Source organism: Chrysochloris asiatica, unplaced genomic scaffold (assembly GCF_000296735.1).
Source record: "Chrysochloris asiatica unplaced genomic scaffold, ChrAsi1.0 scaffold00142, whole genome shotgun sequence".
Taxonomy (NCBI): domain Eukaryota; kingdom Metazoa; phylum Chordata; class Mammalia; order Afrosoricida; family Chrysochloridae; genus Chrysochloris; species Chrysochloris asiatica.
This window is the reverse complement of record NW_006408660.1, coordinates 6,092,137-6,105,785: the sequence shown is the minus strand read 5'-3', so window position 1 is coordinate 6,105,785 and position 13,649 is coordinate 6,092,137. Positions and strand designations below refer to the sequence as shown.

At 41.2% G+C, this 13,649-nt stretch overlaps 1 protein-coding gene across 1 annotated transcript in view; it reads left to right on the top strand.

Annotated features, from left to right (window-relative positions):
* KIAA1257 (KIAA1257 ortholog) overlaps positions 1 to 13,649 on the top strand; it is a 24,533-nt gene that overhangs the window by 7,657 nt on the left and 3,227 nt on the right. Inside the window, 3 exon segments of the mRNA XM_006870515.1 lie at positions 1,285 to 1,498; positions 10,987 to 11,130; positions 12,040 to 12,064. Of these exon segments, the coding sequence (XP_006870577.1) occupies positions 1,285 to 1,498; positions 10,987 to 11,130; positions 12,040 to 12,064 (383 nt within the window).

Below are 13,649 nucleotides of genomic sequence, written 5' to 3'. Positions count from 1 at the left end.
TTGACGCCTCTGTGCATGCGTGTCCTTTCACTGAGAGGAATCCTTAACTCCCCAAAGTGGGCCCTGGAAAAGCAGCAGCAGCAGCGGGGTCACCTGGAAGTTTACTAAGCGTGCCGACTCTGTCCCCAACCTGGACCTGCTGAACAGCTCTGCATTGACCTACTACCAACTGCTTGGGTAGTTTTACTAAGTTATTTATTTCTTGGCTGTTTCCAAAGCTTTGCAGCTCTTGAGATGACTTTCTGTATGTGTGTGCTCATGTGTGTGGATATGTGTTTATGAACCTTTGTGATTGTGCATACATGAGTATGCACATGGATGTATATGAGTGTAGGAATGTGATTCTGTGCATTAGTATGTATTTGTGTAAGTATGAATGTGTGTGTGTGAGTGTTTGAGTGTATGGGAGTGTAAGTATGAATGTGTGTGAGTATGTGTGTATGAATATGTGAGTATGTGAGTGCATGCATGAACATGTAAGTATGTGTGAATGTATGTGAGTGTGTGTGCACGATGGGTGCATGCATGTTTGTACGAATGTGTGTGTATGAATGTATGTGTGAGTGTATGCACAATTTGTGTGTTATGAGTGTACACATGTGTGTATGTGAGTGTGCACGAATGTGTATGTGAGTGCATATGTGTGTATGTATACGAATGTGTGTAAGTGTGAATGTATGCACAATGGGTTTGTATGTAAGTGAGTGTATCTGCAAATGTGTGTGAATTATGCGTACAAATGTATGTGTGTGAGTATATGAGTGTATGCGTGTGAATGTATATGTCAGCATGTGTATATGAATTGTGTGATAGTGTGTGTGTATGTATATGAATGTGTATGTGAGTATGTATATTGTGTATATGAATTGTGTGATAGTGTGTGTGTATGTATATGAATGTGTATGTGAGTATGTATATATGTGTGTGTGTATGTGTATGAATGTATATCTGAGTATGTGTTTACGAATGTGTGTGTTTGTGTGTATTAGTGTATGCATGTGTATGAATGCACACTCCTGCCAGTGTTTTGGCTCAGGGTCAGGGTTGGAAGGATTTTGAGAGCACACTTACTTTACCCAAGAACCCAGGGGTCTGACGGAGCTCAGCATATCCCACTGAGTTCCTGAGCTGAATTGGAGCAGGGGTGAGGCCGATGCAGAGGAGGCACCAGTGGAGCCGAGCGGTGTGCCCACTGTTAATGAGAGTGTTGGCTGGGTTTACATCAGTACATGTCTGAGTCCTCACACTTTTCCACAGTTAAAGTCTCTCAATGTTGCTTTACAGACCGTGAAGCCGTGGTTTGAAGATGACAAAGTGTGGGTGTCATGGGCCCATGCTTTTAACCTCAACGTGACAAAGGATTTCTTAAAGAAAATAAATTTTCATAAAATAAACTTAAAACTCTGGGACAGGAAGGACAAAGTTTCAAGAAAAGCCAGGCATTATCGCTTAAAGAGTCCTGGCCACGCAGAAGACTTGGAATCTTTTGGTAAGTCAGGTACTCATCACTTAGTTAAAATGTTCCTGGAAGCTGCAGCTTCTCCCTAGCCACAGAATCACAGCCATTTTCCCTCAGTTTCCTCATTGGCCTCCTCCTGGGTATGTGGGGATTGATAAGTGCTGCTGGCTTCATTGTTCCCACTTGGACATCATGACCTCGCTTCCATCCTCTCTACCTTTTAGGACCTCCTGCTCTGGGTCCATTGCCTATCTCACTGGATGAGTGGTCATGGACAATTTGGAGAGTTTGAGTCACCTAGAACTCTTTGTTGTGTTGTTAAGTGCTGTCAAGTTGGTTCCGACTCATAGCAACCCTGTCTAGGGTTTCTGAGATGCGACTGGTGAGCTTGAACTACTGAGTTTGTGTTTCTAACCAACCTTGCTGTCCAGCACATTAACCCACAGCACCACACCAGGACTCCATGTTGTTATGGAGCTGACTTCACAGCACACACAACCACCACCTGACTTGCGCACCACTGTCAGACAGGGCAGTGGGAGCAGAACACCCCAGGCTTAAGCAATAGGGTGTACATTGTCTTTGGAGAATTTTGAAAGTGTAAATCTGCAAATTAAGCTATAAACAAAGCAAACTTAATTACCATCAAGTCAATTCTGACTCATGCCCATTCCTACCAAACCCATGTGTTAAGAGTTAGGTGTTCTGTGTTAGACTTGGGTTTTCTATGTTAGAGTAGGGTTTTCTGAGCTGTAATTTGAACAGAAAGAAGCAGATCTTTAGACCTTTCTTCCACAGTATCACTGAGTGGGTTCAAACAGCCAACCTTTAGGTTAGTAGTTGACTGCAAACCATTTGTGCTACTCAGGACCTCAATTTAAATTAGGGCGTGGTATTACTTATTAGATGCATCCTGAATTTGTTAGATGTGCCTTATTACTCAAAGAAGTATGGTCCTGCTTCTACTGTTACTAGCAGCGTCTAGCCAAGTATCATTGTCTCCACTTGACAGCAAGCAGACCAAGAGTGTCACTTGCATGAAATGCTGGTGCCAGAATCAGACCCTGGGCTTCTCTTTTTCCAGCCTGCTTTATTGGAGAACCTTTTGACATTGGAGTCTTAAGACCTCAGCTTTTGAATTTTTCATTTATATCCGGTTTCTTAACCTTTGGTACTGTTGCCATGATGGGTTAGATACGTCTTTGTTGTGAAGGCTGCTCTGTGTACTGTAGGTTGTTTAGTAGCTTGCCTGGCCTCTATCCATTAGAAGCCAGTACTAGATGCCATTTATGACCATCAGAAGTTTCTTCATATATTATGAAACATGGCCACTTGAGGGTGCAAATGCATTGGGCTGGAAATAATTGACTTATACTCAAATTTATATCCAAACTACTAATTGAAGGCTTTCCATGTGAGAGAAGGGGACCCAGGATGACATCCCCACCTGGACCAATGGAAAGACATATCTCTTGAAAAGTGTGCTCCAAACTTCCTGGTGGGCAGCTGTCACACTGAGACAGACTAGTAAGAAGGAGTGGCAGACTGCTTCTAAATGGTTACCTACTGAAAACCTTATAAATAACAGCGGAAAACTCATATATAGCTCCAGAAGATGAAAACATTATGGATATCACCAGAATATTGTCAAATATAGTGCTGGAAAATGAGCCCATTAGGTTTGAAGGCATTCAAAATACAGCAGGCGAAGAGCGTCTTCCTCAAAGTAGAGTTGACGGGTGATAGTGTGAATGCAGAAAGAGCACAACTGAAAATGAGGAGAAACCGCTGAAAACATCCATTAATAATTGGACCATGGAACTTACCAAGTATGCGTCTAAGAAAACTGGAAGTTGTAAAAAATGAAATGGAATGCATAAACATCGATAATCCTAGGTATTAGTGAACTGAAATGGACTGATATTGGACATTTTGAACCTGACAGTCACATGGTTTACTATGCCGGGAATGACAAATTGAAGAGGAATGGCATCGTATTGTTTATCAAAAAGAACATATCAAGATCTTCCTTGAAGTAGAATGTTGTCTGTGTGTGAAAGAATAATATCCATACACCTACAAGGAAGACCAGTTAGTACAACTATTATTCATATTCATGCATCAACTACTAAAGTCAGTGATGATGAAATTGAAGAATTCTACTAACTTCTTCAGTGTGAAATTGATCAAACATGCAATCAAGATGTATTGATAATTACTGGCGATTGGAATGCAAAGGTTGGAAACAAAGAGGATCAGTAGATGGAAAATATGGTCCTGGTGATAGAAATGATGCTGGAGATTGCATGATAGAATTTTGCAAGACCAATAACTTATTCATTGCAAATACCTTTTAAACAACATAAAAAATAACTACGTACATGGACCTCACCAGGTGGAATATACAAGAATCAAATTGACTTCATCTGTGGGAAGCAATAATGGAAAAGCTCAATATCATCAGCCAAAACAAAACCATCAATTTCTCATATGCAAGTTAAGGCTGTAGCTGAAGAAAATTAAAATAAATCCATGAAAGTCAAGATATGACCTTAAATATATCCCACCTGAATTTAGAGACCATCTCAAGAAGAGGTTTAATGCATTGTACAAGAATGACCGAAGACCAGAAGAGCTGTAGAATGACGTCAGGAACATCATATAGGAAGAAGGCAAAAGGTCATTACAAAAACAAGAAAGAAAGAAAAGATCAAAATGGAGGTTAGAAGAGACTCTGAAATTTGCTTTCCAGTGTAGAGATGCTAAAGTAAGTGGAAGAAATGAGGAAGACAAAGAGCTGAACAGAAAAATTTAAAGGGCAGCTTGAGAAGAAAATTAAATGTGCAAAGGCCTGGAGTTAGAATACCAAAAGGGAAAAACATTCTCAGCATTTCTCAAGTTGAAGGAACTTAAGAAAAATTCAAGCTTTGACTTGAGATATTTAAGGATTCTGTGGGCAAAATATTGAATGATGAAGAAGGCATCAAAAGTAGATGGAAGGTATGAACTTGACCTATACTTATGGATGTGGTGGTGGTGGTGGTGTGCCGTGGAGTTGGCTCTGACTCATAGTGACCCTGTATAGGGTTTCCAAGGTTGTAAATCCTTACTGAAGCAGAAAGTTTCTCCGGTGGAACTCCTGGTAGTTTCAAATTAGCTGACCTACCTTGAGGTTAGCAGCCTGACTCGTAACCACTACGATACCAGAGCTCCTTACTTACGGTTGTTGTTGTTGTTGTTGTTCGGTGCCATCAAGTTGGTACCGACTCTTAGCGACCCTATGCACAACAGAATGAAACACTTCCCAGTCCTGGGCCAACCTCACTACTGTTGCCACGATTGAGTCCATCAATGCTACCACCTGACCAATCCATCTCGTTGGGGGTCTTCCTCTTCTTATCTGACCCTTCACCTTACCAAACATGGTATCCTTCTCTAGCGACTGGCCCCTCCTAACAATATGTCCAAAGTACGAGAGACGAAGTTTGGCCATATTGGCCTCCAAGGAGCGCTCTGGCTGTACTTCTTTCCAATGTGGATCTGTTTTTTCTTTTGGCAACCCATGGCACTTTAAATATTCTCCTCCACACCATAATTCAAAGGCATCAATTCTTCTATGGTCTTCCTTACTCACTGTCCAGCTTTTGCATGCATATGAGGTTATTGAAAATACAATGGCTTGGGTCAGGCGCACCTTAGTCCTCAAGCTGACATCTTTGCTCTTTATCACTTTAAAAAGGTTTTGTGCAGCAGATTTTCCTAATGCAATACGTCGTTTGATTGATTTCTTGACTGCTGCTGCCATGAGTGTTGATAGTTGATCCAAGAAGAATTAAGTCCTTGACAACTTCAATCTTTTCTCTGTTGATAAGAATGTTGTTTATTGGTCCAGTGGTGAGGATTTTTGTTTTCTTTACATTGAGATGTAATCCATATTGAAGGCTGTGCTCTTTGATCTTCATCAGTAAATGTTTTAAGTCCTCTTCACTTTGAGCAAGCCTGGTTGTATCATCTGCATATCTCAGGTTGTTAATGAGTCTTCCTCCAATCCTGATGCCACGGTTTTCTTCATAGAACCCAGCTTCTTGGACTATTTGCTCAACATACAGGTTGCATGAGTATGGTGAAAGAATACAACCTTGTCGCACACCTTTTTTGATTTTAAACCATTCAGTGTTCCCATGTTCTGTTTGAACAACTGCTTCTTGGTCCATGTACAGATTCCTCATGAGCACAATTAAGTGTTCCTGAATACTCAGACTTCGCAATGTTGTCCATAGTTTGTCATGACCCACACAATCGAAAGCCTTTGTGTAGTCAATAAAGCACAGGTAAACATCTTTGTGATATTCTCTGCTTTCAGCCAAGGTCCATCGGACATCAGCAATGATATCCCTCATTCCACGGCCTCTTCTGAATCCAGTTTGAACCTCTGGAAGTTCTCTGTCAATGTATACTTGCAGCATTATCCTATCACAAATCTGGATATGCTCTTTTTGACAATGAATGCAACACCTTCCCTCCTCAATTTGTCATTTCCAGCGTAGCAAACAATGTGGTTGTCAGATTCAAAATGGCCAATATTAGTCCATTTCAGCTCACTAAATGCCTAAGATATCAATGTTTATGCATTCCATTTCATTTTTGGCAACTTCCAATTTTCCCATATTCATAATTCATACATTCCATGTTCCAGTTTTCAATGAATGTTTACAGCTGTTTCTCTTCATCTTGAGTTGTGCCCCATCAGCAAATGAAGGTCTTGCGGGCTTTACTCCATTTGTGTCATCACAGTCAACTCTACTTTGAGGAGGCAGCTCTTCCCCAGTCATATTTTGAATGCCTTCCAACCTGAGGGGCTCATTTTCTGGAACTATGACTGACAGTGTTTCTTTGCTATTCATAAGGTTTTCAGTGACTAAATATTCAGAAGTAGTTCGTCACTCCTTCTTCCTAGTCTGTCTTCATCTAGAAGCTCATCTGAAACCTGTCCACCATGGGTGAACCCTGCTGATATTTAAAATAGTGGTGGCATAGCTTTCAAAATCACAGCAACTCACGAGCCACCACAGTACGACAAACTGACAGATGAGTGGTGGTACTTATGGAATTTAGAGACCATATCAAGAAGAGATGTATGGATGTAGTAGCTCAAAATACCAACTAAGAGGGAAGGAGTCTTCACATCAAGGATCAATCCCATCCTGTCTGTATACAGAGTAGATAGGGACGAGCAAATTAGACATTGGCTACCTAAAATGAGGGGAGTGATAAAGGCACAAAGTGACTGGCTTACAAGTTTTCAAACGGGAGTTTAGTTTAAGAGTGTGTGGGAGAAAGTAGAGTCCCCACTGAATAGTTTTCGTCTTGTCTCATGAAAAGAGACGGGGATAAGATTCTTATGATTCAGTAGTGAGTAACTGTTATTATGACTAATTGTGGCTGTCACAACTGTAAAGGTAGATGTTTTGTAACAAAAATGGGGGAGTAGTTAATCTTATAATCCAGAAACAGAGGACCCTAGGACCATCAAGGGAGAAGAGCACAAACGGAATGCGTGACCCTATCCAGAGAAGCAGCAACACCAGAGATGGAGGCAGAGATGAGGACATGAAGAGACGGAGCAGCTGAGGGCTCTAGACTCATGGAAAGGGAGTCTAGATACTAGACAGTCTTTTTGCTGGCAACCAGGAGACAGGCTTGAAGAATGTGCCCATTGGTTGTTTACTATATATTCCTGAGTGGTTTTTTGTACATCCTCCTAGCCCCACCACGCCCCCAAAACCCAGAGGGAATGGAAGCAAATACTGTTGAATGATGATACATGGAGGAGATTGTAATCATTGAAATGAAACGATGAGTGTAAAACCAAAGTTCTCCCATGTAAACTATCACTCAATTCACAATAAAAACTTAAAAAAAAAATTATATATATATATATGGAAGGTATACACAGGCACTATACCAAACAGCAATTGTTGATATTCACCATTTCAAGAAGTAGTATATGATGAAGAACTGATTGTACTGAAGGAAGATGTTCAAGCTGCACTGAAGACATTGGCAAAAATGTCTCCAGGAATTGATGGAATATAAATTGAAATCTCTCAGCAGTGCGATGCAGTCTATGCCAAGAAATTGGAAGAAAACTGCCTAGCCAACTGATTGGAAGAGATCCATATTTGTGCCCATTCCAAAGAGGTGACTCAATGGAATGGGAAATCACAGAATAATATCAGTATTTTACATGCAAGTAAAATTCTCCTGAAGATAATTTTAAAATGGCTGTAACAGTACATGGACAGCGAACTGCCAGAAAGCCAGATTTAGAAGAGGATGTGGAAGGAGGAATAGATCACTGTGAACATCAGATGGATCTTGGCTGAAAACTAATACCAGAAAGATGTTTTACCCGTGCCTTATTGACTATGCAAAGGCTCTATCCATGTGGATCATGACAAAATTGCAAATAACAGGTATTTCAGAACATTTAGTTGTGCTCATGAGGAACCTGTACATACACCAAGAGGAAGTCATTCTAACAGAACAAGAGGATATTGAATGGCTTGAAATCAGGAAAAGTGTGCACCAGAGTTGTATTCTTTCACCACGTTTATTCAGTGTGTATGCTGAGCAAATAATCTGGGAAGCTAGATTATGAAGAACATGGCATCAGGATTGGAAGAAGACCCACTAACAACCTGATGATACAACCTTGCTTGCTGAAAATAAAAATGACTTAAAATACTTACTGATGAAGATCAAAGAGTACAGCCTTCAGTATGGATTGCACCTCCATGTAAAGAAAATTGTCAAAGACTTAATTTTGTTTGGATCCATAGCTCACCTAGCAGCAGTCAAGAAATCAAACAGTATATTGCGTTAAGCAAATCACCTGCACAAAACCTCTTTGAAGTGTTCAAGAGCAAAGATACTAGTTTGAGGACCAAGTTGAAGCTGACCCAAGCCCCAAGGTATTTTCAATAGCCTCATATGCATTGGACCTTGTAGTAAGCAACTGTCTGCACCGCAGCTGTACTACACCAACAGTTGTTAAGTGCTGTCAAGTTGGTTCTGACCCATAGCAACCCTGTATAGGGTTTCCGAGGCTGTAAATCTTTACGAGAGCAGAAAACCTCATCTTTCTCCCATGGAGCGGCTGGTAGTTTCGAACTGCTGACCTTATGGTTCGCAGCCCGATTTGTAACCACTATGCTACCAGAGTAACAGTAAGGTGGGTACAAATGTGGATTTTTTGTTTTGTTTTTAGTAAAATGGGCTTTACTGTATATGATGTCTTACACTGCCTTCTTTCACTTCAGAAGATACCTTATTGAGACTCTTGTGTCTTAGGAGGGAGAAACACCGTAGAGGTGTGCTTTATGGTACAAAGGGGATGTTGTTGTTGTTAAGTGCCATTGAGTCGGTTCTGACCCATAGCGACCCGTATGGGGTTTCCAAGAAGCGGCTGTGAGCTTGAACCACTGACCTTGTGGTTGAAACCGACCTTGCAGCCCAGTGCATTAACCTGTAGTGCCACACCAGGACTCCAGACAGTGGGGCTAGGGCATTGTTTTTGACACCCCAGAGCCTGTTAGCTTCCAGCGCACTGATCTTGAATATAGCATCCCATCCAGACAACACTGCTCTCTTCTCACATCTCCCCATCCTCTTGGTTTCTCAGTATTGGACAAATACCCCATCACTCTTACAGCCTCAAGTCCTATTTGAATCCTTGAAGGTCTTCATCCTTTGGCCATCCCCTACCCCCACCTGACATCTAGTTGGCTTTTGTTTCTTAGGAGGTTGAAACAGAACTGTTTGTCATTCTTTAGAGCTGTTTGCCCCATGGCTGTCTCCTCCTCCTTGATCCTGCTCAGCCTTTATGTAAGGCGCCCTTTGACCCTGGCATGTCATTGCACCTTTTCATGGCTTCCCAGTGAGTCTGATCTTGAAGGCATTTTGTAACTTGTTCCACACTGGTCTTTGCTACTCTCACTTCCACCCTCACACCCTGGTCATCTTCCTGGTGCCTCATTATATGACTTGTATTCAGGAAGCTGGCTATGCCTGAAGGGATTTTAGCCTCATCTCTTTCTCCAAACATTGTGTCTAGCCTTCAAGACTGAATACAATGTCACCACTTTCTTGTCGCTTATAGTTACCTCTAGTTACCTCCATTCTTTCATTCACTCTTCTGTTCATTTATTGTCTCACACAGGTTTGCTTGCTTCCATGCAAGACCTCATTTTGATCGAAGTGAATACTCCCCAGGTCTCCCTGGGAGTCAGAGAATTGGTTCCGATAAAGATCAGGACTGTATCCAGGGACAGGAGTTCTGGGAACAGTCCTGACCTATATCTAGGTCAGTTCTTTGACCACAGAAAGGTTTCTAAAGTGCCAAATTCCTCATCTATAACGTGGAGGAGTTGATAATGTTTTCCTGAGAGTGTCAAGTGCTTACTGGTCTAATTTGGAGGAAAACATTGCCAATTGAGATCTGTGCTCCCAAACATCTGCAGGGTTATTCTTTTGAATTTCCTGGTATTTGGAAGCAGTCCCTTAGGCTACAATGCCCAGAGGAAAGGGATATTATCTGTATTGTTGTTAAGTGCCATCCAGTTGATTCCCTGTGGTTTCTGAGAAGTGGCTAGTGGGTTTGATATACCTACCTCGGGGTTCAAACTGGCCTAACCACACCAGGATTCCTTATCCATTGTTTAATTCAAGGAGAGTGATTGCAGTTGCCGTGGAGTTGTTATGTGCCCTTGAGTTGGTTTCAACTCATCGTGTCCGGTCCTGCGCCATCTTCACAATTGTTGTTATATTTGAGGCCATTGTTGCTTCTGCTGTTCTGTCCATCACATTGAGGGTCTTCCTCTCTTTGACTGACCCTCCTCTTTACCAAGTATGATGTCCTTCTCCAAGGACTGGTCCCCTTCTTACAGCATATCCAAAGCATGAGAAATGAAGTCTCGCCATCCTTCTAAGGAGCATTCTGGATTCTGAGTTACGGTGCCCCTGTACGGCAGAGTTTCCAAGACTGTGGCGTTGTGGGTTAATGTGCTGGACTGCAAAGTTGATTTGAACCTCAAGGTCAGCAATTCAAGCTCACCAGTCACTCTGTGGAAACCCGAAATAGGATTGCTATGGGTTGAAACTGACTCGGTGGCACTTAACAACAGTCTTTACAGAAGCAGACAGCCATATCTTTCTCACATGGAGTGGCGAGTGGGTTCAAATCACTAACCTTTTGATTAGCAGCCGAGCACTTACGCACTGTGCCACCAGGGTTTTTTGATTAATCACATAATACTGTTGTTAAGTGCCATCGAGTTGGTTCCAACCCATAGGGATTCCATGTAGGGTTTCTGAGGAGTGGCTAGTAAGCTTGAACCACTGACGATGCAGTTCAAACACACTTGAAGTCCTGTGCATTAACCCACAGCACCACACCAGGACTTCAAGACTCTCAGTAAATACTGTCATGACTGTTTGAACCAATGATCCTTTCTTCTCCATTCTAGAGGAGGTGAGACATTTGGTTTTAAATCAGAGAAGAATGTCTGAAAAAGGCATTTCCAAAACCAACATTATCAAAGAGGAACGGAGCCAGGAGCATGTACTGGCGAAGCAAGAAAAGGCAGAAAAATACTCGAAGTCTTTTCAGGGTGAGTGGAGACAGCATGTGAGGACAAATTGATTGCAAGACTGTGGGAGAAAGAGTGATGGGTTTCTCTAGTGTGTGTGTGTACTGATGACCCACTGATGACCCTCCCAAGTATGAGCTACTCTGCTCTCACCTGGGAGACGTGCAATGCTTGTATTAGATGACTCACCTTGTGTAGTTGCTCTTTTTCCTTGAATTTATATATTTTTATTTCAAAAAAATAAGAACATAACTTTTCTAATTGTAGGAGTTATACATTTCTTTAGAAAATTCAGTTTTAAAAAAGTCTATAAAAGAAGGGAAAATAATCTATAATTCCACCATCGGAAGAAATCATCGTAGCATTTTGGGTATCTTATTTTAGCAAATTTGGTTTTGTTCTAAGTTTTGTGTTTTTTTCTTAATGTAGATAAGGTTATCCCAGATACTTAATAATTTTGTATTCTGAGATTTTAATTAATATATTGTCACATGCACTTTCCAGTGTCCTTAAAAACTTTCAGTCAACTTCATTTTTCATGGCTACATAATGTTTCATCTACTGGTAGTACTGTAATCCCCTTACTAATTTTCTGTAGTTGCGAACTTGGGACTTTGGGAGGTGTTTTCAGTATTTGCAAACATAAACGGTGCTAAAGTGGATAATTTAACAGGTATTGACTTTATTCTCCCTTTTGAGATCTTCTGTAAACAACTGGAGGCCTTTTCTTGACTCCATTCATCTAAACAATCAGAATTGTATGTTCATTTAATAACTCAGTTATTATTAACACACTTTACTGAATGTTTATTATATGCCAGACCTCCTGCCTGGAGACCGCTGGTGCAGGAATGTGTAAGTTGCCTTCATTTCCTAAAGAACTAGTATGGAGCAAAAAGTTTGGCAGCATTTGCTAATAAATATTGTCAGGTTCTTACCAAACAGAGCCCGAAACGTCTAAGATCATCAAGGAAAATGAAGTGACTCAAAACAGATGATTTTGCCAATCATCCGTTTGGTAAGTAGACTCATGTTATTTTGGGGAGTGGGATTGGATCCCCCTACAGATTCTCATCAGGAGCCATGTAGATGTTTAACTCATTTAAGTTGGAATTCACATAATCCAGGTAAAATGAAAGGGACCGAGAAAAGGGATTCTGGTATTTTCAGCATGGTGTATACGTCAGGCACTGTGCTTTCTGCAAACGTTATTTTATTGCATTGATCTCCTAAGGATCACCCTGTGAAGCACTATGACTGTTTCTATTTTCCTCACAAGGTGGCTGAGTGGGTAAGTGATTTACACAGTCATAAAACCAGAATTCTTGCTAACGCCAGGATTCTAACCCACACCTTCAGATTCCAGAGACTCCAGCGTTACTTGCTGGGAGTCCAGCTTCTCTGGAGAACGCAGCTCCGTGGCTGCTGGCAGGGACAACTACAGAGTAGAAACCCAATCAGTGGTTTGGGGAGAACAAAGATAACTTAATATTAAAAAAAGAAATCTTGACTTTTTTGTTGTTGTTTTACACTAAATTTATAGATTAATATAGAAAGAATCAGCATTTTTATATTGTTATCCATAATCACTCACTTCAGGTCTTCATTTATGTCCATTTACAGAATTATCTTTTTTTTCCCTGTAGATATTGTAATTCCTGTAAATTAATTACTAGTTTATCATTTTGGTTGCTTTGATACGAATATATTTTCCATTATATTTTCTAATTGGTTAGAACCTTGATAGTATACATGTGGTCTATGGACCCAATAGGTGCCCGGGTAGATTTGTGGGTTAAGCATTGGACTACGAACCAAAAGTTTGGAGGTTGGAATCCACCAGCCGCTCCCCAGGAGAAAGATGTGGCAGTTTGCTTCCACAAAGATCTCCAGCTTTGGAAACACTAGGGGGCAGCCCTGCTCTGTCCTGTGGGGGCGCTATGAGTTAGAATGGATTTGGGGTCTGGACCAATAGCATCAACATCTCTGAGAGCTTGTTAGGTACACAATCTCTGGCTCTAACCCAGACCTACTGAACCACAGACTGTATTTTATTTAATAAGATTCCCAGGTGAATCAGATACAGCTTTCTTCCTCTACCTGAAGGTAAAATGTTCCTGTGAGATCTTAAAGCTGAAACGCTCAAAGTGAAGAAGTACTTACCACAAATTTCTATGGGAAAACGTTTTTACCATTTCCAGGTCCAAAAATATAACCTACCAAAGCATACCAAATAACACTTAAAACTTAAAATACTAACATAGTGCTCACAGGCACAGTTCAAAGCTATGGCGACTTTATGCTGAGAGGCAGGAGTATAATCCTGAGGAAAGAATTTGGCGAAGCCACTCTCACTACCTGGGAGTTACCTCTTTTAATGTGTTGTTTCTAATGCCCTGCAGTCAGTTCCAACTCATAGCAACCCTGTATAGGACTTCCCAGGAGTGGCTGGTGAGCTTGAACCACCTTGTGGTTCAAACCAACCTTGTAGTCCAGTGCTTATCTTGACCGCCATACCAGGACTCACATGTTGTTGTTGT